This window comes from Centrocercus urophasianus, unplaced genomic scaffold (genome assembly GCF_019232065.1).
Source record: "Centrocercus urophasianus isolate 14NV4802_14NV808 unplaced genomic scaffold, USGS_Curo_1.0 seq_25, whole genome shotgun sequence".
Taxonomy (NCBI): Eukaryota; Metazoa; Chordata; class Aves; order Galliformes; family Phasianidae; genus Centrocercus; species Centrocercus urophasianus.
Genome location: NW_024884811.1, coordinates 17,329,317 through 17,354,304, shown reverse-complemented (window position 1 = coordinate 17,354,304; position 24,988 = coordinate 17,329,317). Strand labels below are relative to the sequence as shown.

Below are 24,988 nucleotides of genomic sequence, written 5' to 3'. Positions count from 1 at the left end.
ACAAAGATAGAAAATGTTTCAATAACGTGCTGTTGTTTTTTTTTCTTTTGGCATCCCAAATTTTTGACACCAGCATCTTCCTGTCCAGCCAGTCATTGGGTAGCGTGGGAGGGGGCCCATGTTTGCTCATGCATCACTGTGCTGAAGCCCAACCTCAGGCAGATGGTGGGAAACACCTCTCTGAGGAAGGCCCATTTCTGTGGCCAGGACCAAGCATGCAGAGCGTTATATTAAATGGAAATAATCTTTGATCCCCGCTGTCTTATCTACGAATTGTCGCCATTTTGTGTGAAATTTTTCCATTCTGGTTTTACAGTCAGTTAAAACAATAAAATACAAAGTCACAGGTAGTACTTGATGGGAGGGCAGCACTGCTCACTGTCAAATACCCAGAAGTCCTGGTCAAATACATCTGTACAGGAGAAATACATCTGTACCCTTTTTTCCTCTGTTCTTGCAAGGAAACCGTAGCACAAGGACAGGAAGAGCCCAGAGCAAAATAGCAGTGTTCCCTGCCCTGTAACTGTGTGGGGACAACTGTGTTTGTCCTCATTTCCCAGCAGAGCTAAGTCAGCCCCCAGGGACTCACATCTCGATGTTGTCCTCCTCCACCCCACAGCCCCTGGTGCAGGGGACTGAGTGCATCTGGCAAAGAAACCCCCTGGGTGAGGCATCCTGCTCTGGGGCACAGCCCTGGGAGCAGCTCCATCCATGCATAGCCCACAACCTCTTAGCAGTTGGGCTTAGCCAGCAAAACATCCAGAACCTCTTCTAGGAGCCCTGTAGGGCCACAGTAATTACAGACACACTGCAGTGCTGGTTGGGGCTGTGCTGTAATTACCAAGAACAAAGATAACACCCACCAGCAGACTCTCAAGCTATTGAGACCACGGCTCTGCTCTGCTCGGCATCACTTTACACAGCTGCATCCCTCTGTAAGCAGTGTCAGCTCCTTGTAGGGCTTATCCCACCTTACCTGCTCTCCAGTTCTTCTCTCTCTTCTCTTTTACCTTTTTTCATTTTTTATTTTATAACCGCAGTCCTGTATGAGACATTTTTGTCAGGATTTTCCTCTCTAAAGCCTTCACAAGACACCACTTCCAAGGTTCACACTTACGGATTTCATTATTTCCCAGTGAAATTGCACACACCCCATCTCCCTTGAGCATCAAGGGAAGGTGATTTACCTGCTAATGTCAGTCTGATAATTTTGTGCTTAGGTTAGAGGCATCCTCTGTGGCCATTTCTCCACTAAGTGCTCGCTCTCTTGAATTTTTCATGTCCAAGACATCTATGACTAAGGCACCCAGAAAGATTATTCTTTTTTAAATACAGGTTAGCTACTCTTTTATTTGATTTGTGTGGGTGTTATTTCACTCAGCACTTCGGCGTCTTGTGACCCACTTACAGGCTGAAACAGGCTCCCGTGAACTTTCATGTCTTTATATTCAGGTTGCTCTGAATTCACAGAAAAACCTCTGAGGCAACCCTATCCTTGAATTTTAAATCTGAAATGGCTCTTCTCAGCAAATGACTGAAAATATACTACGGCAGCTCAATCCACGATTCGTGTGAGCCATGAGGGCCAAGTGGGATCTCAGCAGTGCTTATGGTGTTGGGTTTACCAAGAGAGATGTGAAGCACCAGGGGCTGTCGAGCATTTTTAGCTTTATGAAATCTCACGTCCTACATCCAAGGCGAGGGGAGCAGCACGGAGCCTAGATGGGATTCTCCCACTCTACAAAGCCCAGGTGCTCCTTCCCCACCCCAAATCTTGCCCCATGCAGGTGAGAGCAGTGAGTGACCACCTCACACCAACACACCTTTGGAAGAAGTTTAGAAGAAAAGAACTTCTACCCCAAAACAAATGTCGTTGTGCGGAGCTCTGCTGGAGCCTGGCAGTTTTATTTTTCTGGTATAATCATGTCAGTGTGACTTGTCTACTCTTCTGTACTGATATGCCCTTAAGGAATTGAAGCTGTTCAGTCTGGTTTTGAAAACATTGTGAAGTGACTTAATTACAATACAAATGCATCTTCATAGGGAAAATAGCACAATGTAACAGCTGGGAGTTACACTTGGAAGACCAGCCTTAGAAATGTAGGACAATTGCACGATATCAGCACTGATATAACCCTGTACAAACAGAATTACCCAAGCATGAAACAGAAGACATGCAAGGCTCCCAGTCTTTTGCTATGCTCACATCAAGGCAGGATGTCTCACCAGAAAACTTGATTTAGCCAAAACACAGGACACAGAGTGGGAAACAGGATTTGGTTAGGAGACTGGATGAGACTAAGTCCCCCTCCTCCTTCAAGGTGCCCTTCATTAGCAGCCACTGCACAAGCAGCTGTGGCCTCGGGAAGGAGCCTAGCTACTCAGATAGCAGTGCAAGGGAAGACATAGCTAAGCAGAAATATCCCAGTGATTCTCAACAACCTAGGATATGGATTTGCATGTTCTACTATTCATCTCAGTGCTGAGTGCTGCAACGCAGCTGGTCACAGAGGAAAGCTAACAAGTCACTTATTCAGAGAAAACACAGGAAGGAGACCAAAATTTGCCTCTTCCATCCTAGAAGTAATGAGAACCAAAAGAAGGTGTATTTTGAGTGAAACTTAAAAAGTCCAGGTCACATATTATAAAAAATGAGCAATCTAAATATGAGGCCTTTACACATGCAGAAGGTCAGCGCTCAAATAAAAGGTAGCTAGCTATAAATAACCTTGTATCCACATAGAAAAAAGCCATTAGAAGAATCACTATTGTTGCTTCGCATTACCTGTGACTCAGTGCAGACGGAAAGCAAGAATGAAAGTGCTTGTTAGTTCCTAAAGAAACCTAGAACACCTACATACTTTTTAATTACACAGCTGTGTGTGCGTTTAATTAAATTAAAAAACAATTACCACAATTTACGATATGAATCAACACTTCAGCCAACTGTGATTACAGCTGAGTTTGCTTTTTGACCCTTTTTTTGTTGGTTCTCCTGGCTGTTAAGTAGTGCAAGCTTATGTTTCTGTTATAGCAGAACTCCAAAAGGGAGTAATTCCATGGGTGCTCCAGCTGTTTATTTCTGGAGTAACATGAGCCTTTTTCCTCTTCCCAAGGGATGTTGGATAGAGGTGGCAATTTGTTTTTTGGCTTTAGTAAAGTTGATTTGAAAATTAAAAGATGCCAAGAGTCTGCACTGAAAATTATGATGTGAGTGAGAGTTTCGTGATACATGGACTGGCACATGAGGAGAGACCCCCACATGAGAAAAATAACACGCTGCAGCAATAAGTTCCATGATGTCCATTCATAAGTAAGGATGGGTATTTAATAGGGAAGGCAAGTATTTCTCTGGTGTAGATGCATAATTCTGTATTTGAAGGAAGTGACAGATGCGTTTATCTGCTGAAAATATCCTAGAGATTCACACTTTTGCGAATCCGTTTCTCACTTTCTTTTGTTTAGCAGTAGTATCTACAATAGGAATCCTTTCCACAGAGGAGACAAATGCCTCTCTGAAGTAGATGAACAGCTATATAAATAACAGCCATGGGCTTGAATGGCTTTGCATGTCTTGGCTTAAGCTATTTCAACAGCCACGGCTGGAGGTGCAGAACCTTTCCCCCAACAGACTCCTAGGGAAGGTCAGCAAGGAGAAGTGGAGCCTTGTGTGGGCAGTGTAAAAACCTAATGCAGATGTCTGTTGACCCTGTTTTAAGATTCTCCTTGTCCCTCTAAATGGAAGCTCTTCCATTTGGTGCATCAACAACTCTTCCCTAACTTAATATCATCAACATGTTTTCCAGAGATGCATGCGGTCTCTTCATGTGGCTAATGAAGCTATATTTAGAGAAATATTAGACCCAGTCTACTACAGGAGCCCAGTGGCCAGGACAGTTCTCACCTCAGCTCACCGTCTGGCCCTCCAAATCATGCTCTTATAGCGTCCTTATGAGAGTGCTGTGGAGATGGTGCTGAAATCTTCGCTGAAACCGAGTGGTCTTATATCCACTGCCCCCTCAGCCAGGCATTTCATCACAGGAGGTAACTGAGGTGGTCAGGCACAATTTCACTTAGTAAATCTATGACCAATCCCAGGCACCTTCCATTCTGTTACACATTTGGAAAAGGATACAAGAGGACACACTTGCTGTTTTTGCCCAGCACTGGAGACAAGTCTAACTGTGCTATGTTCCCTGTCCTACAGACAGGCATATTAATTTGCTTTTGCTCTGACCCAGGACCTCCTTAAGCCTCTGTGATTTCTCCTGGCTGGTGCTCAGCATCACTCTCAGCCCCCTCGGTAAAACCCATAGGTTTACCTCAAGGATCTCCACACATCCAAGTTGTGCTTTCCTTTGTCTGCCCCCTCCATCCCGAGCTGCCAGGGCTCTAATTTAAGATTTTCTGTCAATTTACATCAGCATTTTCCACGTTTGATATTTATTTTCTCCCTCATTTGCTGATGGACCCATGGCATTCACCCATGCAACTTGCATACAGACCTGCAGGCTGAGGTTGCATGTTCATGGGAGAGGAGACAAACCTGGAGGAGAGCAGCTTGAGGGGAGCCTGGGCAGTTGACTGTTCATCTGAAGCTGGCCAGAGGCACATCTGCAAGCCTCAGGGAGCCCAGAGACAGGTGGAAGAGCTGGGAGTCATCTGACTGCACAGCAAAGGAGCTGAGGGCTGAGCAGTCTTGAATCCCACCATTACCATAATACCTGGGGGTGAATGCTTGGATTTCTGAACTCTTTTTAATGCAGATGATAAAAATTGCCTGCAAGACATGCTAAGAGCAGGATAGTCACCAGCCTGCTCATTCCTGTAGTTATCTTCTAAGTGATTGCTTCTGAAGATACACTTCAATTAAAGATGAGCAAGGGGTGCTTCTTTCCATCACTGTGAAGAGTAAACAAAAATACACTATATATCTCTGCAGCTTGCAGCTAGCTTCAACTGTCCTGAAACCTTACACTGATAGACGGCCATACATGAACCTGGCAGCATATTCTCTACAAAAGAAAGGGAAAAAAAGAGGTTACTTTAGCAACATCAAAAAAAAACTGCCTTCTCTAAGAAACAAATGTAAGAAGTTAGTTTAAATGCTTATCTGTAAACGCTGTGTACAAATTCCCTTGCACATCAGCCCACAAAAAGGAGATCCAGTATCCCTTTGGCAGAGTGTGTCAGACTTGGGTATACTAAAATGCATGTAAATCTTCAGCTAGATTTCTCTCAGAGCTGGTGCCTAACATCAGACAACATATTTGCAGCAAGAAATTTATTAGTGCAGCAATTTTAGTTCCATTTCCTGCTTGCAACACATCCAACAGTCAGCCCTCAGTTGTTATTCCCAATGTGTTTATAATTTCATTTTATTCCAGCCTGTTTTATTTGTATGTATTCCAACTCATGGAAGGTCACACACATTCCCCATGTCAAGCACAACCACTCACTCCCCAGACGTGGCGCTTTCCTGGATGACTGGAATTTCTGTGAACAGCCGCTGTTCCTCTCCCACGCAGCCAGGAGCACACCCCAGACATCTGCAGAGTGCTGACCAGCAGTGCTCCGGCCAGACCCCTTCAAGAACAGCTCTCCAGCTTCCTCCACTGTGCTCAGAGAAACGCTTCGGCCCTAAACCTCTCCCTGGTGCACAGGGGACGGGATCCCAGTAAGAGTAAGCTCCAGTTGCCTGGGTCCATTGCAGGGCTGGCACAGCTCACAGTCTGCCTGAACCAGCAGCAGCACTGCACCACCAGGGGCAGCAAGACTTCCTCATCTCTGGCCCACAACCAAATCCACTCTCACACGGGCGTGGGCGAAGAGCAATAATGCATGCATCCATGGAAGGTCTTTTCGAAACGCCACTAAGAACATTGCATAAACTGCCTCAGGAACCTCGGGCCTTTGCAGGAGGGGAAGCCCTCTTTGACCCGTTTTTGTTCAGGCACCAATGCAACTTCTCCATCAGGCTGACTTCTCTGTGGTTGAGGTGGGTTACTGTGAACTTCTGCATGGATAAAGGACCTGGGTTTACTAAATTCCTTCTCCAAGTCCTCTGAACATAGGATCTGAGATTTTAGTGGTGTGTAGGTGTTGTTCTGCTTAGCATTGCGACACATGTCTTAGGTAAACCTTTCAGAAGTGACTGAGGTCCTCAGGGAATTAAGAAGTCAGAACAGAATTTTAAAAGCTGGTCCTAACATGATTCCATTTGAGAAGGCAGGAAACAAAGAAGGACCCATGCAGATGCTCTGATAATGGCAAAGCAAGATTATGAACACTACCACTTTTTACAATAGGCTGCTAAAGGCTTCTCCTTCATCTATTGAGGGAAAAAGTAAAAAAGGAGGAATCTTGTCTACATCCTCACTACAAGAGAAATTTAATAAGGAGACAGCAAGTCCTTGGAACACTGACTCAGAAACAAGATCTACTTACGTTACAGAAGTGGCAAAAGTCACGTTATTCAGCTGCAAGTTTTCCCTCTGCTGCATGGACAATAGCTTGCTGTTGAAGTGAGCAACAAGCAGTGTCAATGTAAATTAAATCATTTTTTTGTTCATCTTATGAAATTGTACCTGTATCAGCTGTATCAGAAATCCAGCTGTTTCAGTTCGGCCACAGAGGCAGCTAGAATGGACAAAGCTATTTGTTGGAGGGGAACCTGCTCAAACCATCAGTCAGAGAAGAGGCAAAAGCAGTTCTGACAACAAGGTGATGGAAAGCTGAGCTCAAGGTGGCTCTAGATCTGAAAGCAATAATAAAAGGTTAAAATGAAAAGGCAAGACTGACAACATCTGAGGCTGGAAGTCAGTACAGATTGCTTATGAGCACAAAAGAGGAAGTCACTGAGATACACAGAAAAGGAACAGAAGACCAGGTGCCAAAGTCAAGAGAGAAAAAAACTAGAAACAGCAAAATGCCTTAAAGTTCAGATAGGTTACGGGGAGAAAAAAAAGAAGAAGAAAAAAAAAAGGCTACGATGCATCAGCATTTCCTTCCCTACTTCTTCCACTGTTGTATAAGCCAGTTATAACTGTGTACACAAGTTTCTCCCACTTCCGAGTCAGAAGGTGTTTCTTCTTCAGCTCTTCACAGGGTTCATGTTGCTGCTCTCTAGAAAGGAGAAAACAAGAACTGATGGGAAGAAACTCCAGATGTTGTCCAGAGATGAGCACAGGCAGTGATTCTGTCCTTGCTTCTTCCCCACCCAAAGAGCCTGCCTTCCTACCCCAGGTCCTCTGAAATCTCACTTCAATGTTTAACACTTAGAAAGCACTTGGCTGCAACTCTTCCTGAGTAATTATGTCAATGTACACACTAAGCATTGCTACAGAATAAATGAGTTGTTCTCAAGAAATGCATACTTCTCTGCAAGGAGGGACACAACAGGCTCTGACTGCCCAAGTGCTAAAAGCCCAGTTTACACAGAATTGATGCTGTAATGGAAATCTGAGAAGTTCTGTTTCCCAAACTGGTGAAGACCAAAAGCTTAACACTTATGAACTGCCCAACAAATGAATAAAAAATCCTTTGGGTATGACATGCACGTGATACACATTAACCACTTGCAGTTGATAGCTTGAAAGGGCGCTTTATTTTGATTGAGTACAGATTCAGTTCACAGAGAACACATCAATTAATACATATCTTCACTTTGTAGGAGAAATGGGCATGAACACAAGCACTCAGTCACCAGTCTTTTGTAGCCAAATTATGCAACTTGTACCTTGAAAGCATCATGCATGAGAGTTTTCACTAAAACCCCATATAGGAGCACTGTAGTCATCTCTAGAAACGGAGGAGGTTAATCTCAAGGACTTTAACTGCATACGGATACATCACTTGTGGATTTATCCTTCAAAATCCTGTTTTGATGTTAACATGGAAGTGTGTTTTAAAAGAACGAGTCCATGAATAACATCTTCCCCCTTGAGGTTCAAGTTCTTCTGCATACAGCTAGCAGCCTTCACTTCAAGCAGCCAGTGAGAGTTGGAACCCAACCAGCCAAAACTCCCTTAAAACCACATTAGTCAGCTGCAGTGGCAGCTATCAGGAAGAAGGGTACCGGATCTCAGCAAAACAGAGCAGTCTCCACGTTCAACCATTTTATTAGAACCTGATACAGTAACAAAGGCAAGGTTGTTTGCCAAAGCAGTCCCTATTAATCTACCTAACTTACCGTCATTGCTAGCTTTAAGGTTTGGTGGCACTTGGACTTGAAGACTCCAAAGCTCTTCTATTTTCCCCACATACCCAACTTCATATCAGGCAACCTAGCAGAAGATACTGTCGCTCTTCACAAACCACTCAGTACTGACACCAGACCTATCCAACGTCTGTAACAAGTTCCCTCATCACACAGGTTCTACCTTGAAGGAAAAGCAAGGTGCTAAGTACTGCAGGGAGTTGACATCTGCCTGTCTGCATGTACGGGGATGGGACACTACCTCTCTCCAGAGGCAGTTAAAGAGGAGTGACATATTTACACATGCTGGCTCAAAGGCAGACAAAAGCCCTGAATGTGGGGCAACCTAATGTGAAACATGGCAGGAACACAAGTATGGAGTGAAGATGACAGGTGAGAGGGCAGAAAGGGAATTATGAAAAGATGTCATCAGACCAAAACGTTTCATTTCAGCTTTTCAAAGCTGTTTTAGAAGTTTTGTGCACTCAACCAGCTTCTGAGTGCTCAACTGTTTTTCTGACTCTTACAACTAATTTATTTTCTCCTCTCAAAGAGCTCCAAAACACAAGAAGACACCACCAGCAACACAATGAAAGCAGTGGAATAGCAAATACTACCAAGCACAGAAAGTATTCTGTAAGCTGTCAAATAGAAGTAACCTTCATTTTTCCTCCACTTACAACAATCAAGGCTTGAAAATGTTTAAAATAATTGTCTTAAAGCTGCAAGTTCATGCCCAAGGTCCTCAAAGTTCTGAACAGCATCTTACAACTGAGAAAACACTGTTTATCTTTTTATTTGTAAACCAGAGTTTGAAATACTTTATAATATTCTTATAGTTTCATCTTTCCCCCTCCCTTCCCCCCCCAAAGAAACAGCATTTAAGTACTGATATGAACAGAGTGGTGTTAAATGTTAAGGAGCATGTTTTTAAAATCCTTATTAAAAAATGTAATCATGAATTTAATTTGTGTTTTAAACTAAGCTACTAAATAATTTGAAATAAGCATCTAAATAATTTGAAATGAAGTGCAAAATTGGAAGTCCAGTCACAGATGAGGCTGCGTTGTGCTCATGACAGAAGAGGCCGACCTGGGCAGGCGCAGCTGCACGCTCACAAGCTAACTCTGCCTGTCTCTGTCATGAACGCTGCAACGCCACTGATCTATGCAGTATAAACTCACCCTTTCTAATAAGAAGGATATTAACTAACGCTCTCAGTTAAGCAATAAAACCTTTCTAATTAGCAACAGAAAATAAAAAATGACATGCTTGCTCTGTTTCAGGCACTTTCAAGATCATAGTTTATTTACTGTAGGTAAAAAGCTAGTATACAGATTAAGAGATCCCTTAAATTTCAACTCTACAGTTATACACCATCTAGTATTCTTGCTCTGAATATTAACCAATAACGTTTCTAAACACCTGTAAGCCCCACTATAAATCTGCGTTATGAGGAAAAAATTATATAAACCAATACTTATTTGTTCAATGCATAATATTTACATTGTGAAAACTGTGGGAGATGTAACAAGGAGTGGTCAAGAGGCAATAAATTTTAAAAAGCCAAAGTTGTAAATATTTGTTGTTGTTTTTTCCCCCCCCCACAGCAGTGTGCTAATCAGCATAATTGTATACAAAAATTAAAATGAGTGTCCTACTGCAGAAATCTTAATCATCCAAACTGCAGTCATTACTTGCAAACCACGTACATGCAATACCTGCTAGGACTGACTTTGTTTTAAAGTGTAAAATAGATTATGACACTTAGACAAACATTAACTTGCGTACAAACAAAATTAAAACTGCATTCAAGAACTGTACTGGTCACAAGCATCTTCCATACAGGAGGGGAAAGAAAAACAAACACTTAACAATGACAGAAAGTGGTCTCTTTCTGTACACTAATTATCAAAGGCAATGTATAGACTGAGAATATCTGGATGGCAAACTCTGTAGACACTGGAAACAAAAAGCTTTCACATACATGCTCTTTATAAGAGGCCTTTCTTTCCAACAAATGGCAACAACTGACAGCAAGTAAGGGGCACCAGGCGTACAACTAAATAGATCTTGCAAAATACTAAGATGGGGCAGTTGTTAATATACAACTTAAACTATATATACAATATAATGGAATGTATTCCATCCCCAAACTGGTTTATGAAACAACTGGACCTTTCTACACTAGCCTTCTGACTCACCTATCATTCTAATGAAAGTATAAGTACATGAGAGACTTACATGAAAAGTGAAACTTTATAGGGCATCTTCACAGGACCATTGACAAAGCTGCTTAACGGAATTTCTGCTTTTAAAGTAATTTTGTTAGACATAATTGAAAAAAAGGTCTGTGTATAAAATGCCCTGACAGACACTTCAACATAGAGCTTTGGTGATTTAAAAGGCCCTTTTTGATCTGCTCTGAATCATACTGTAGAAGTACTGATGCATGCACACATCTGTGTCAGCTGAGACTAGTGATCCAATTGCATGCACATTTCCTCGAGGTGCTTTCCATGTTAAACCACTTCAGTAACAATAAAATGAAAAATAGAGTAACCAGAGTACTTCAGATAACTCCTACTTAACATGAAATGGAATGCCAATATGGCAGTAAAACCTTTTTCTGTTGTTGTGTTAAACAGGAAGCTCTCTTGTACCAGCAGAACCCTGTATACAAATGCACAGAGAAGGAAGGAATACACCATTTATAATCCCCATTAAACAAGAGCTGATTCATCATGTGAGAAGGTACAAATTACAGGAAATATGAATAGTCAATAGAAGAGAAACAACTGGTTTACATGGAAGAAAAGAGAACACTTCAGTCTGATTGCAGTTATTTTGTGAAAGCTGCTACAACAGCCCACAGAACCTCATTTGTGTTGGCTTTCATACATTCAACCTCAGGGTCTAAATCCAGAAGCTGCCGCACTCTCTTTGTGGCTAAATCATACTGCTCATCCAGAAGGGGGGCAAAAGCGTTCTCCAGGACATCTGAAGCATGGGCTAAATAAACGAGTGCCAGCAAGCGCTTGTCCATGCGGTGGGGGTCATTCACCCATTTGTCAAGAACCGCCTCCTGAACCTTCTTGATGAGGCGCTGTTTGATGTTGTTGTTGGTGAGCGGGTGCGTAGTCATGTCAAAAAGAAGGAAGTTCTGTTTCTCTGTGGTCAGTACACCTTTTTCCACCAGATTTTTAGCTAACCGTTCACGGACATTTCGTAACTGGTAGTGCAACTTTAACGGGTTCCATGTTTCACCTAAAAACAAACAAACAAACAAACAAACTAGTCAGGCAAAAACTAAGCTGAACTATTACAGTGATTTTCTTCCCTGTGGTGCAGAATGAGCTGTCAAATTCATATAGCTGACTACTACAGTAAGATATTGTGGTCATGTCAGCACTTCTCTGATCTCTGACCTATCCAGATACATGGATAAGGACACAAAACATGAGAACAAATTTGAAGAGTTTCAGGGTATGTTTATAGCTGGGATTCAGTGTTAGCTAAGTCATGCCTTGACCAAGAATATGATAAATAAGCACTCTTGTACTTATGAAGAACAACCACAAAGAGTTTTACTAGAGATACCAAAAACAGTTATCGTTTACAATTTAAAAAGCACTTCCTCCAACCTTGTGCATTTAGAACAGAATAGTTGGGTTGGAAGGAACTTTCCAAGTTTGTCTAGACCAGTTGCCTGACTTCTTCAGGGCTAATTAAAAGTTAAAACATATTTGTCTGCCTCCAGTATTTACCAATTCAGAGATGGGAGGAACTGTCACTGCCATTCTTTCTGCCATAAAGACAGCTAATATGTGGCTATCCTACATGACTCTGGTTTTTCTATTTCCTCAAGTTTATGCTCTCCATTTCTGCTCCTCTCAAGAGCACTTCAGAGCACATGTATGCACTTCAGAGAAGGGAATTTTTAAAGCACAAAATGTCAACAGCTACATATGAAACTGAAGTTGTTAAGCACTGAGAAATCCATCTCCGTTTAGAAGTTTACTTCACTTAATATCTTTAGGGTCAGCTTACCTCAGTATTTCAGCATTAAGATCTCCTCCTGATATTAAAAAGCCATTGCACTTTTACAGGTGAAGAAAGAAACAGTATTGAACATTTCTTATGTAGAAATAGCTTTTCCATAAACAATATGGCAACTTCTACAGCACTGTGTTTCTATTTTTTAAGTAGGTTAATTTTCAGTAATAATAAATAAAAACACAGAATTTAAGTCTTTCCCACTTGTTGCAAGGTGACAAACTGTATGCAAGTAACAGCCAAGTCAAGTAAACAAATGGGGTGACACCAACTGCATAGTAAAAGGAAGTCCTGTAGGTCCCACTCCTTACTGCTGTGGGATTGTCCAGCCTGAACATGAATGAAACTATCCCACACCATCACCTCCCAAAAAGGCACTGTCCTTTTGAACACTTTTTCCTAGCTGCTTCTGAATCTGGTAGGTGGCTGTGCGATGTAAGAATTAGTGCTGTGGTGACACCTTGTGACCAACCTCTACCACTACACATTTATTCCAATAAAGATGGATGGCTTTTTTTTTTTTTTTCTCCCCCACAGGGAGATTTGGCTTTTTGACCCAAACTTCTGTATTCCATATACTTGCCTCTCTTTGAGGTTATCTTATAAGCCCAGCAAATGTAGCTTCCAACACCCATATAAAGATTTCCACAACGGCTTTGAACTCGCATGCACTGGAACAGAAGCAGCATTCTTGCACTTCTGATAACAATGGCTGGAATAACTATTTTCCCTGGATCAGGCTCCGGAGTAAAGAATCCATTAAAATCTTCAAAGGGCAGATCTCAACTATGAGAAATGCAAAGTACCCTAATGCCACTGAAGAACCAGTAATTAAATACTCATGTGCAAGCAAAAAATACTGATCTGTCTCAGTCAAAGCACTAATGATAATAACTTTCCTGGAGCCAAAGTTTATGAGGCTCATGCCTCAAGGAAAACCTACAAGATAGTTCATTAACTATATGACCTTTTCTGAATCAGTACTAACTTGATGTTGATAAGGTGAAACATCAGTATTTGTGAAGAGGAAAACAACTGCCTTTACAAGCTGTAGAAGCGAAGGAGAGCTGAGCAAGAACAGCCTAAATCGTGGGGATGTGCTGCAGCCCTGCCCCCTACTGACAAGAACTCTCATTCTCTCTATCCACTGACCAACACTAGAACTAGAAAGAAGGAACGGAAAAAACGGAATATGAACTGTGCAAGAGAACACAGAAGAGCAAGGCAGGCTTTTTGAGGTAGCGCAGGAAGAACATAAACACAAAGAAGTAGAGAACTGGAGAAAATTTTGCTCAGTTTTGAAACTCATCTGTTTCTACAAGTAACAAACAGGTTCAGGTGAACAATCCCAAGTCTCACAGTCCCCTTCCTTCCAAAGCCATGTTCTTGACAAAACGGTTTTCATTTTTTCCTCCATTATTCACATCATTGAAGTACAGCTCTGATCTTCTGCAGAAAAGTTGCATTTTGTGTGTTTTGTAAAAGCAGGTGAGTCTTAGCAAAGAATTCCCGCTACAGAAAAAAAAAACAAAAAACAAAAAGCAAGAAAACCAGTACACGCTACAACTGTTGGAGAGTTATATGAAGAGTTTTAACTGCAACTGTAAAGATGAAATCAAACTGATGTTTATTTCCTCTCCTTTTTTTTGTTTTGCAAAAAATGTTTAGCTTTATATGAAGATTTGTGCACAAACCCTTCATTTAGGTCAACTAGAAGTGCGATGCAGTGTTTGAAAATATTTGTTACATTTCTCCAGGTAATAAAGAACTCATCTTTATTATTTCTTTATGACTGATGGCTGAATTTTCACTCTCAATTTTTACAACCATACAGGTAGCTTCTTAAGTTCTTATCCAAAGTTCTGAGCACTGAATCCAAATGACCATGCTCCAGGCTTCCAGTAGCTTTCATTTCCAGTTACAAAGAAAGACAGTAAAGATAGTTATAGCTCCAGGGCAGCGTCATGATTCACTTCAGATTACCAGAAGACACATTTTAGTGCAGAGCTGAGATGTTCTCTGACATTTCTACCTAGATCCTTTCCGTACCAAGTTGAAAGCAACAGTTACTTACATTTGATTAAAGGCTACAATCAACAAGAGACTACTCTAGAAGGCAGACTAATTAAATTTTTGCATAATTTTTTCTCCAAAATTTAACAGTATAATCTCTAGTGATTCCAAGTAACTAGCTTTATTGAGGGGAGAAAAAAAGCAAATACATTACGTCCAAGGCTTACCACTAAGCAGTTCAATCCAATTTTGTACTGTTTCAGGAGGCTGGGTCTCTTTTATGTGTTTCAGAGCTTCATCAAGCAGAACATCCCCTGTAGGAGCATCAGACTTGCAAATCACCTAAAACAGAATAAAACACAGTATTTTCACTTAATTCATACACCACAAACATCCAATAACAAAAAAAAAAAAAAAAAAAAAAAAAAAAAAAAAAAAAAAAAAAAAAAATCTACTTGTAATGAGAACAAAGGGAAATCAAAAAGTGACAAATCTTTTTGTTACGAATATGCAAGTTTTAAAAATATCTCATTAAAAGGCTACTCAATATTTTAATTGCAAAAAAAAAAAAAAGTGTTGAGTCAGTTATCTATTATCAAAAGTTAATTAACTAAAACTATAGCTATTAAGCATGTGTTAACACTAACTGTTATTTATTTTAAGGAAGATAAACCACTAAGGTGGTCCTTCCTTTCCTCCTCAAAACAAAAAATGCACTACAGTTTTAAACTGTTCTCTGGTGGCAGTCTACTTCACTGTTTCAAACCAGCTGAACAAACTGCAGTTAACTGGGCAACACGAAGTTGAGAAATCAATTAGAAAAATAAAAAAGCAGGTTTTCTTCTCTCAAAGATCACTGGGTAGTGATGAACTCAACAGAACATCTGTAATTTTTACAGCTCTGCAGAACACACTGATGAGAAACTTTACTTTCCATTCACTAACAGTTAAGCAAACTATATACATACAAAAACTGGTATTGCACACTACAGGAATTAATGCTTGTCAATTTTAAAATGATTTAATTGAATTATTTCCCCCAGAGAGCACTGGGGAAAAAAATCATTCACAGTAACATAACAGAGCATAAGAATTTGAGTAACTGCTTATTTAAAAGTACAAGCAGTTATATAAACCATGCGCTAATACCAGCTTTTCTGGTTCAAAGACAACAGCATGAAACTGAAAAGATACAGGTTTAAGTAACCTGAGTCAATGTATTTAATAAGGAAGATATTCCTCTTTTCCACAACAGTATTTCTTCAGGAAAAGACTAATTGCCAGATACAAAGCTGCTTATGCAAATGATTAAATCTGGCAATTGTTTCACAGTTGGCACTTCATATGCAGGTAAAGAAATAACAGGAAACAAAGAAAAACTCAACCACATCAAAACAATTCCACATCTACAGGAGAAGCAGCAGGTAAGAAATGTTACTTTCAGGTAAAGCTTCCCAATAGTCAGAAGGTGTCTGCTATCACATAGAAAAAGCTTAAAGTATTCCAAAGAAATACAGCCCAAGTTTAGCTCTGTGAATCAAACAATCCACACTATAAGCTACAGAGGAGTTGTGTTTTCATAGTCTGCAGATGAACAGAACAAAATGAGTGGGACAGCTCTGTAATGTCAAGATTATCCTTAACCAGAGATATGTCCAAAGACAACAACGTGAAATGAGAAAGAAATGCAAGTATTTTAGTCAGGATGAGAAACCAGGAGCACATGAAAGATTCAATGCATCACTATGTAATTCAGAACAGAAAAAAAAACAAAACAAAAAACCCTCCAGCAGCAGGCTGCAAGTCAAATGAATCAATAAAAAGGAAGTCCTTTAGCAAGCTGAAAATTTCATTCTGAGCTGTGTTAATAGGAAAACCACAGGAAAGATCTCTATATAGATATCAGGTCATTTCTGGAACTTTATTTCCATTTTAGACAGCATGCATAAAGCACTCAATTTGAAATTTGAATAAAATCAGCAAGAATGGAACAGTCAACAATGACAGGCTAAGAAGAATTAGATTTGCTCAGATATAAAAATAAATCATGCAAAATATTTTTGCAAAGTGGGTATCAATCAGGAGTTTAGAGTTTAATTTTAGTCCAGACAAACCCTACTAAAAACAAACCCCAACACGTGCATCTTTCTGATTTACAAGCCTGTAGCACAGCTTAACTCAAAAACCTCATTAACCACACACACACACACACACACACACACCAAGTCATCACATCTCTTCCAGTTTCACACCATGTTTTTCTGAACTTCTGGAAGTTTCTATTCTCTAAATACATCAAAGCAAGTTTCAAGTGTTTTTGGCTGCTACACTGCGTTCTATTAATAGCAACCTTTCATGCCTTTTTTTAAAGCAAAAAAACAACACATAGAAAATCTCTTAGGAAGTTTAGAAAACAGCTTCCCTTGATTACATGGAGTGAAAAAACCTTTTATTACCACTGCAAGGAAGCTTAAGAAGGTAGTCAGCACATGATTCATGATGACAGAATGAGCCTAAACATAAAGGCACTTAGAGGAAAGCTACAAGGAGCACAATCTTCCATTCAACTCTATCAGGTCCCTCTGAGCCCTTGTGAAGCCACAAAATGTGGTGGTTTTGCCCCCGATTTTATCTCTGCAGCAAGGCACTCAGATAACAGAGCACTGTCTCTTCTCAATTCTCTGTTAAACAGAACGATCCCTAAACAGATTCTTCCAATTATCCTCCCCTCAAAAAAAAAAAAACAAACCAAAAAAACAACCAAATCCAACACTATATGTGTGTGTGTATATATATATATTTTACAATTATGCTTTACAATTCCACAGTATTTTTTCTTCTTGCTCTCTCAGCACACAGAGACATGCAGTAAGGGGAGCTCTACCATCTTTCTCCTCTACTCACAAATCTGCCTTCTTGGACAAGGATTTATTGACTAATATCTTTTGGTTAATTCTTTCCAGAGTCACTGAAGCACAAGAAGAGTGGAAATTGAGTGAGTTGGGCATGCTGTGAATTGAACCATCATGGAAGACAAAGTATCCACATGGGGGAATGTTTTTTCCTCCTTTTAATAGATGAACAAAGGTAAAGGTAAAGAAGCTACAAACCTGATTACTCAGAGATTATGATCCTTAGACCTATTGCAGAAATCTTTCTTTACTCCAATTCTTCAGGAATTTATCACATACTGGATGTGCCTCTTATCCAGCCACTAAGAATATTTCAATAGTATAAAGTATTTAATTTGCATTTTCCACAACGTCGTTCTGCAATTAAGCAGCACTGAAGATTAAGCACCTCATGCACTAATTTCCCGAGTGAACTCTTCATTACTTAGTTTTAGTAATAACAATAAAAAAATCACTCATGCATGAATTGCTCAGAATTGTCAATTATAAAACAGAGGTTAATCCAAGGATTTCCTGAGATTTCTTTCATTTCAAGAAAAAAAGCTGTAATTATTGGTTTTGCTTTCTGAAAGGGTAAAAGGCAGCACAAAATTCCATTTTCCATCTTCAACAACCATTAGTCTTAGAAATTATTTTATTTACATACAAACCTCAACTTTCTTTGTGACACCAGTAGATAGAACTCTGAAATAATACAGTGACTATATACTCTCCAGACAAATTCGCTAGGACATACCAACACAGAGACCAGTCACAGTGGCTATAAGAAGTTTTTCCTAAAGTTCATCATCACCTCTCTGCCAGTTTCTTAGTTTCATCTGTATCTGGCATTTAAGCACAGTTACGATCCTGCATACTGTCCAAAAAACTAGTCCTGCTGTTCCCCCTCAGCTTGTGTTCCACCTCTGATGACAAGATCAAGACAATGATTCAAGTAAAAATTTAACTGAGCAGAGAAGTGAATGAGTTTTAAGACAGAGTGATTAACTGGTAAGGCTGCACAAACAGTATTAACAGCTAAAGGGAAACTCAAAAAAAGCCTCCTTGCGCTTCTTAGCTGCAGCACCAACTGACGTAACTGAAAGTTAAGCTTTTTTTCCCCTTCAGAACATGGCTGGAATGACAACATGGTTTGAGTTTGAGTTACAAATCAAAGCACCGAGTTCTCAGAACAGCTACACAATATTAAACACTGCAAGACTTGAAATAACATAGGAAACAATACAAGAACGATTTCTATACAGAGAAGCGAAGAAGGAGAGAAGAAACACCAGACTATGTATCAGCAGTTAGGAATTTTACTTGCACGAAGTTCCTTACGTAGAAATCAATTGCATTTGAATTTTATATTAAATCTTCTCCAAAGAACTCTCCTGCCTGCAAAGCAATCTCTAGATTTGTTGTTTTGTTCAACAACAGAAAGAATAAAGCATTAAAACGTTATGTAGCTTTCAACTTTCCTTAAAAGATGTAAAACAAACAAACAAACAAAAAAACAGTCAAAAACCAGACAAACAAAACCCCAAAAATCACAAGCTTAAAAATAAGGAGGAATACAAGAATTTGGTTTGTATGCTGCAGTAAAGGTATGGCACAGGTTATTTTTCCATTTTCCTAAAAAGCACAGTTAAAACTTCAGTTAAGCAGACCTGACAAAGTTTGCATAGAAAGAAAATAACTGCTAAAGAACATTCCTGAATGCCTAAGAAGCCAAAAGCTTTGTGGGGGAAAAAAGATTGTGCAAACTAATAAGTGCTGAATATGCTTACATAAACCTAAAAGAAGTAGGAGCTGTTTGCCTCAACAGAGGTTCAATTCTTCAGTAAAGAGGGAAGCTGAGAGATGTTTGGGGAACTTGGAAGCTCTCCTTTAAGAAAAAAAAAATCAGCAAAGCATAATATTGATAGAGAAATAGCCCACAAAAGAGAATTTATTTGTGGTGAATAGAAATATCTGACCACGCATTCAGTAAAGTTATTTTAGAAATATCCACTAAAGCTGATGAAGTAAAAAAAAAATTCTTCGAAGAACTTTTGCACATTTTGTAAAGGAAAAATCCAGCAGCAGAAGGAATAAATTAAAGCTTCTAATCTTCAGCTTAATTCAATCAGGAACCTTAAAACCCATCTTAACCATAAGTGACCAAAACCATTTTAGCTAGACAGATTTGAGCATTCCCAGGGACCAGATCACAGAGATATCTCCTATTACAATTCAGGATGCATCTAGCACACTTGTCCTTATCAGGCCCAGCCCACATCTCGCTCATGCTGCAAGAGCCAGTTCCTTCAGCAGATCACAGCTGGTGCTTGCTGGCTCCTAGTAGCAACTGCTGCCATGGCACCCAGGCCACCACTACTGCCAACTGGTTATGAAAGGTTCCCAAGTGCAGCAGGAACATGTCAATGAGAACAAACAGGAGCTGTGAACAAGTACAGAAAATTTCCCAAGGCTCTTCAGCTCGCTGGTTAAACTCTATGCATGCAGTTTTAAGTCACTACTCAACCTCTAACCAGATATTAAAAACCCTGTTTTGTTACAACTGATTGTAATTTATAGCTACTGCACTGTCTGAAACACAACTCAAAAGCAAAACTGACCACAACTCCACTTACTTTTCTAGTCAGCAGACTTTTGCGCCTCATTCCACAAGCCTCTAGCTGAAGACGTCCACGCAACGCAAGTTCAATTAGCATGCAGCCACGCAATCCTGAGGAGATGCAATCATTCCAGAAGGATGTGTAACCCTGTGAAGAATGAAAGACAGTCAGATACTTCCACCTGCACCTGAAAACAAACAGAAAAAGAAACATGCTGTGTACTCTAAGCAATTACCTTGCCTTCATCAACTTTTAAGACAAAAAACCATCGTATCTATACTGTAAACGTTAAAGAGAAACAGATGAATTTTCTTACTTTTGAGGTTTTGTCAATTCTTTGAAGAACTAGGAAGCTTCAAGAAAGTGACAGAAAGAAAAACCCAGCAAGGTAGGCCACCGAGTTCATATACATCAAAATAAATCTAACATATTTTTAAGACATCAGACGGTTGGTATTACTAGTATCTCACAGGCTTATCTGAGTTTCATGATAAACAGAAACATGCCATAAACAACATGGCACTGAAATAATGATTATCAACATTAAGTAAGATAGAGAACATCTTGTAAATGGAAAGATTAAACAAATGCTGCAATCAGCACAAACTGAAGACCAGATTTCCCAGGCTGAACAGAGTACAGTGACGCAAGGCAATGCTACATGCTTGGGGCAAAGTGGCTGGAAGATTGCAGAGGGAAAGCATCTGGAGGTGTTGGTCAATGCTCAGCTGAACACGAGCCAGCAGTGTGCCCAGGTAGCCATGAAGGTCCATGTCATCCTGGCTTGTGTCAGAAACAGCATCCTGTGAACAGCAGGAGGTGTTTGTCCCTCTGTACTTAGCCCTGGTGAGGCTGCACCCCAGGTACTGTGTTCAGTTTTGGGCCCTCACTACAAGACATTGAGGCCCTGGAGTGTGTACAGAGAAGGCAGTGAAGCTGTGAGGGGTCCAGTGAATGGCTGAAGGAGCTGGGACTGTTCAGAGTGGAGAAGAAGAGGGAGACTTTACTGCTCTCTTCAACTCCCTGAAAGGAGATTGTGGCGAGCTGGGGGTTGGCCTCCTCTTCCATGTAACTAGTGACACAATGAGAAGGAACGGCCTCTAGTTGCACCAGGGGAGGTTCAGGTTGCATGTTAGGAAGAGCTTCTGTGAAAGAGTAATCAGGCATTGAATGGCTGCCCAGGGAGGTGGTGGAGTCACCATCCCTCAGGTGTTCAAGAAACATGCAGATGTTGTACTGAGGGATGTGGATTAGTGGAAAATACGAAATATTGGTGATTGATGGACAGTTGGACTGGGTTACGTTGAAGGTCACATTCACATTGGTGATTCGACAACTGCAAACCAAAAGAAAACAAAAAGTTTCCAAATAAGTATTTGGAACAGTTACTACTGTCATTTAAACCCCCTGAAAACATTAATATTTCCGAAACATGAGGCATACTTTTCTCACGTGGACTGCAAACAACATTTATTTTATGAACCACATCACACCTTTTATGCTTCATCTACATTTCTGCGTTGATAGCTGTCCGCAGAACAGAACACTTGATCCAGTAAATTTACTTACCAGTTAGAAACACGCATTTATTGGTTTCTGTGCTTCACTGCTTGCATGCAGTGACGAAGACTTATAAAAAGGATTCTATTTTAATCACTGAATACCCAACACTGTTCTTTTTGGTTTTGTAATGCTAAGACAGAACAAAATCATTTTGAGAAATGATCTGCCTTTTGATAAATGACTGCAAAAACAATGGTATGATCCAGAAAGGCCTTCCAAAAATCCTGTAGCAATGCATCCTGTCCATGAAAACAGTCACTTTGGATTACAGGAAACAACAGAAAAAAGGAGAGCACTCAAAATTTACCCTAGCCAGTAACTAAGACTAGCTCAAATTAACACAGCCTTACAGTATTTGCAAATGACATCTGTCAGAGACACCAGACAGACATACCAGAAGTCCACTACAGCATACACAAACTATTTCCCAGCTAATGCATGCCATTAAATACAGATTTCTAAGAACATAATACTTGTTTTAGATGTTTTCAAGGGCTGTATTCTATAAATAAGTAATAGTTGTAAAAATTCCACAGGAACACTGAATTTCTAGGAAGTTGTTAATGAAATATTAGATCTTCACCTAAAAGGCCATAAGCATAAGGCTCCAAATGCATTTTGGAAGTTATTTTACCAGTCTTTTTACTCAAAATGGATCTTTGTAAGAATCAGCTATTATCAGATGTCAGGCCATTCCACCAACTTTTTGGTTGGCATCAGACCAGTTCTGTCTTAGAAGAAAAACAAACATGTAAGATAAGGTGCAGTACTTGCTTTATGAAATAAAATGATGACTCCTACATTCAATTTCAAATCAATTACGCCTTTTAAGTAAAAAATAATTTCTGAAATCAGACAAGATATACACATACTAAAAATCTACTGGACAAACAGCTGTGACTTAATAAATGAGTATTTCTTTATACTTATTAAGTATTATACTGTTAAGTGAACAGTTTAAGTCCTGGAAATTATTCCCTTGTTTAGTAAGAAAAGATGAATTTATTTTTAAAGTATTTGCCAAGGAGACAACAGCAATTACTCAGTATTAAATCCTTTGTTTCAGCAATTATCCAACATGTATGACCACAGACTGTGGGATGTAGATAAACGAATAATCCTAGGATAATTCAGGTCAGAAGGGACCTCACAAAGTCTCTGTTCCAACTTTCAGCTCAAAGCAGGTTCAGCTATGAAGTCAGTCCAAATCATACAGGGTTTTATTCAAGCAGGTCTTGAAAACTCTACGAGGATGGAGACTACAAAACCATCTCATGATTTAATGAAGCAATCCTAAAAATCAGCTCGAAAGGATTATGATCTTCAAAAAGGGAACTGCTTAGTCTACTGAGTTCCATGACATTAAAGTCACAAGAAGGTACATTGCCTCAACTTTTTTTTCAGGCTCAAAGTTTGCAGGGTATCCACAAGAAAAGGAACATCTCATTAGACACAGATTATGTTAGCACGATAAGGAACAAGGTATTCTATAACAGCCAGTGACATCCTAAACATTTTACAATCTGTTAAATTGGTCTTTCTAGATAGTTCAAGCAGATGGACTGACTGACCGTGCTCAGGGTTACTGCAAAGATGTCAGTCAACTGAAGGAACCTTCAGAGAAGGTAAGGTTAGCACACAGCAGTCTCACTAAATCATCCTTTAAATTAACTGGAAGTTTCTGGTGTAGCTGAAACAAAGTAAAAGCAGGCATTTATCTTCCACAATCATCTACCTCAAATGATACATGTAGACAAAGTAAAGAAAAGAAAAACAATAGTGGTCAGCATTATAGTACTATCTGTTAAAGAGGTGAACAGTGAAGAAAAGAAGAATGAAAAGGGTAGAGAGAACATGCGGAGAGGAAGAACAGCTTTGTAGAATTGCACAAGAAACAATTACTTCTCCTTTTTCCAGACAAGAAATAGAGGGTGGCAACTGAAATTATCTTTTTTTAACCTGTCAAAGGCCAATTTCTTGTCTACATAAGAATTAGACTGTTTTCACAGGAAGATGGAAGTTATTAGAAGAAAACTTCTAAATGGATTCTGTAAGCAGTACACAATCTGGGAGATTTCCACAGAAGTACACAGCATGCACTGGAAGTCTTTCTGTGCATGTTAGTCCCTGGCCACTGCTGGTTAAAGAGTACTGAAGGCAATAAGGATTCAGTTTGACTTTTAACACTGTTTTTATGTTATATTCCAAACAGCTAGCAGTCTCAAAATACTTAAAGAACAAAGATCACTACTAACAGGCACCAGTCATTTCACTGTTTGATGTTCTCAAACAACATCAACACTCCCAGCAATACAACACCAAATATTTTTCTCTCTTCCTACAAGCCTCTGCTAATTTTATAAACATCCTAACTGAGTGAAATACTGATTTTCATTAAAGTTGATAGCAATGGTGGTGGGGAAGACTTAAAATGTAGTGAGTGTTTTTATCTGACAGCAATTGCATCAGTGTAGCACAAAGCTATGAACAGCTCACAAGACAATTTTAAAACCACACTGATTCAATGATCCTTAGCCTGATTACAACCATCATGTTTATTTACAGAAACACAGTAGAAAAGTGGTTTTCTTTTGAGATAGCCTAGGAATTCCAATATAAAAAATAGTTTTGCTAGACAAGCATAAAGGGAAATAAAAAAAGTTTATAGTGGAAACTTGCAATTATATTAACTCTGAAAGCTCAAGCTTTCCACTAGAGTACAGCAAAGCACAGAGCTAAGACTAACATCCTCTTTCTATTTAAGAAATAGGTTATCCAAAATCCATGCTCGTTAAAACATTAATCTCCCATCACACAATGAAGTACCCATTCACTTTGTTCTCTTACCCACTTCCCAGCTCTCAGAGGTCTTCTGTCCAGTAAGCCACTAATCACCACAGCTTCTACCTACTGAACACCATCCATATCCTGACCATGGCTCTAAGACCATTGTGTCACCCACCCTAATGCATTATCCTCCATTCCCTGCCTTTACTTTGACTCTTCAGCTGCATGTCTACACCATCTGCTCACAACACCCTTTCTCCTACAGCAGCTTGCTTCCCTGCTACATGCTCCTGTGACAATAAGATATTAAATTCTCACATCTGCATTTAACAGAGACTGAGTTTCTATGGTCCTCATGGATTTTACTATAACTATTCAGGCATATGTGGCAGACAAGATGGCAGACAACATATTTACACTGTTTATGGTGAGCAGTCATCTTATTCTTGTTTCCACTTTAAAAGGGGAAAAAGCCACATGATTATACTGGCACACATTCAAGCAACCCTTACCAATAAAGTAATCAAAAAAGCTGAGCAACGCTGAACTAAGCAAAACTCCTAGAGCTTCCTCCTACGTGCAGTAGGAATCCAAAAGCTGGGGTATGTAAACAAAAATGTGCAACCAATACACAGGAAGCCACATCCTAGAAATGCTGGCATGCAGAGTGTAACAGGAGTCCAGATTGATGCACATACCCCATAGAAAGGAAGTGACCCTGACTGGAAAGGTCTACCAGCATCCCTTGACACCTTCACTTGCTTCTTAATGTCTTTACCCTACTTACCTCCAAAACTCCTGAATCTCAAACTTCACAAAGCTATACTTTAAGCGGAATCTGAATACATTAAAGAAGAACT

At 39.8% G+C, this 24,988-nt stretch overlaps 1 protein-coding gene across 1 annotated transcript in view; it reads right to left on the bottom strand.

Moving 5' to 3' along the window:
• Positions 1-9,477: 9,477 nt before the first annotated feature.
• Positions 9,478-24,988, bottom strand: part of GOLPH3 (golgi phosphoprotein 3) — a 30,282-nt gene continuing 14,771 nt past the window's right edge. Inside the window, exons 2-4 of the mRNA XM_042825747.1 lie at positions 19,794-19,925; positions 14,494-14,608; positions 9,478-11,464 (exon numbers count right to left, since the gene is read on the bottom strand). Coding sequence (XP_042681681.1) covers positions 11,040-11,464; positions 14,494-14,608; positions 19,794-19,925 — 672 coding nt within the window. The 3' untranslated portion in view covers positions 9,478-11,039. The remainder of the gene's footprint in view (positions 11,465-14,493; positions 14,609-19,793; positions 19,926-24,988) is intronic.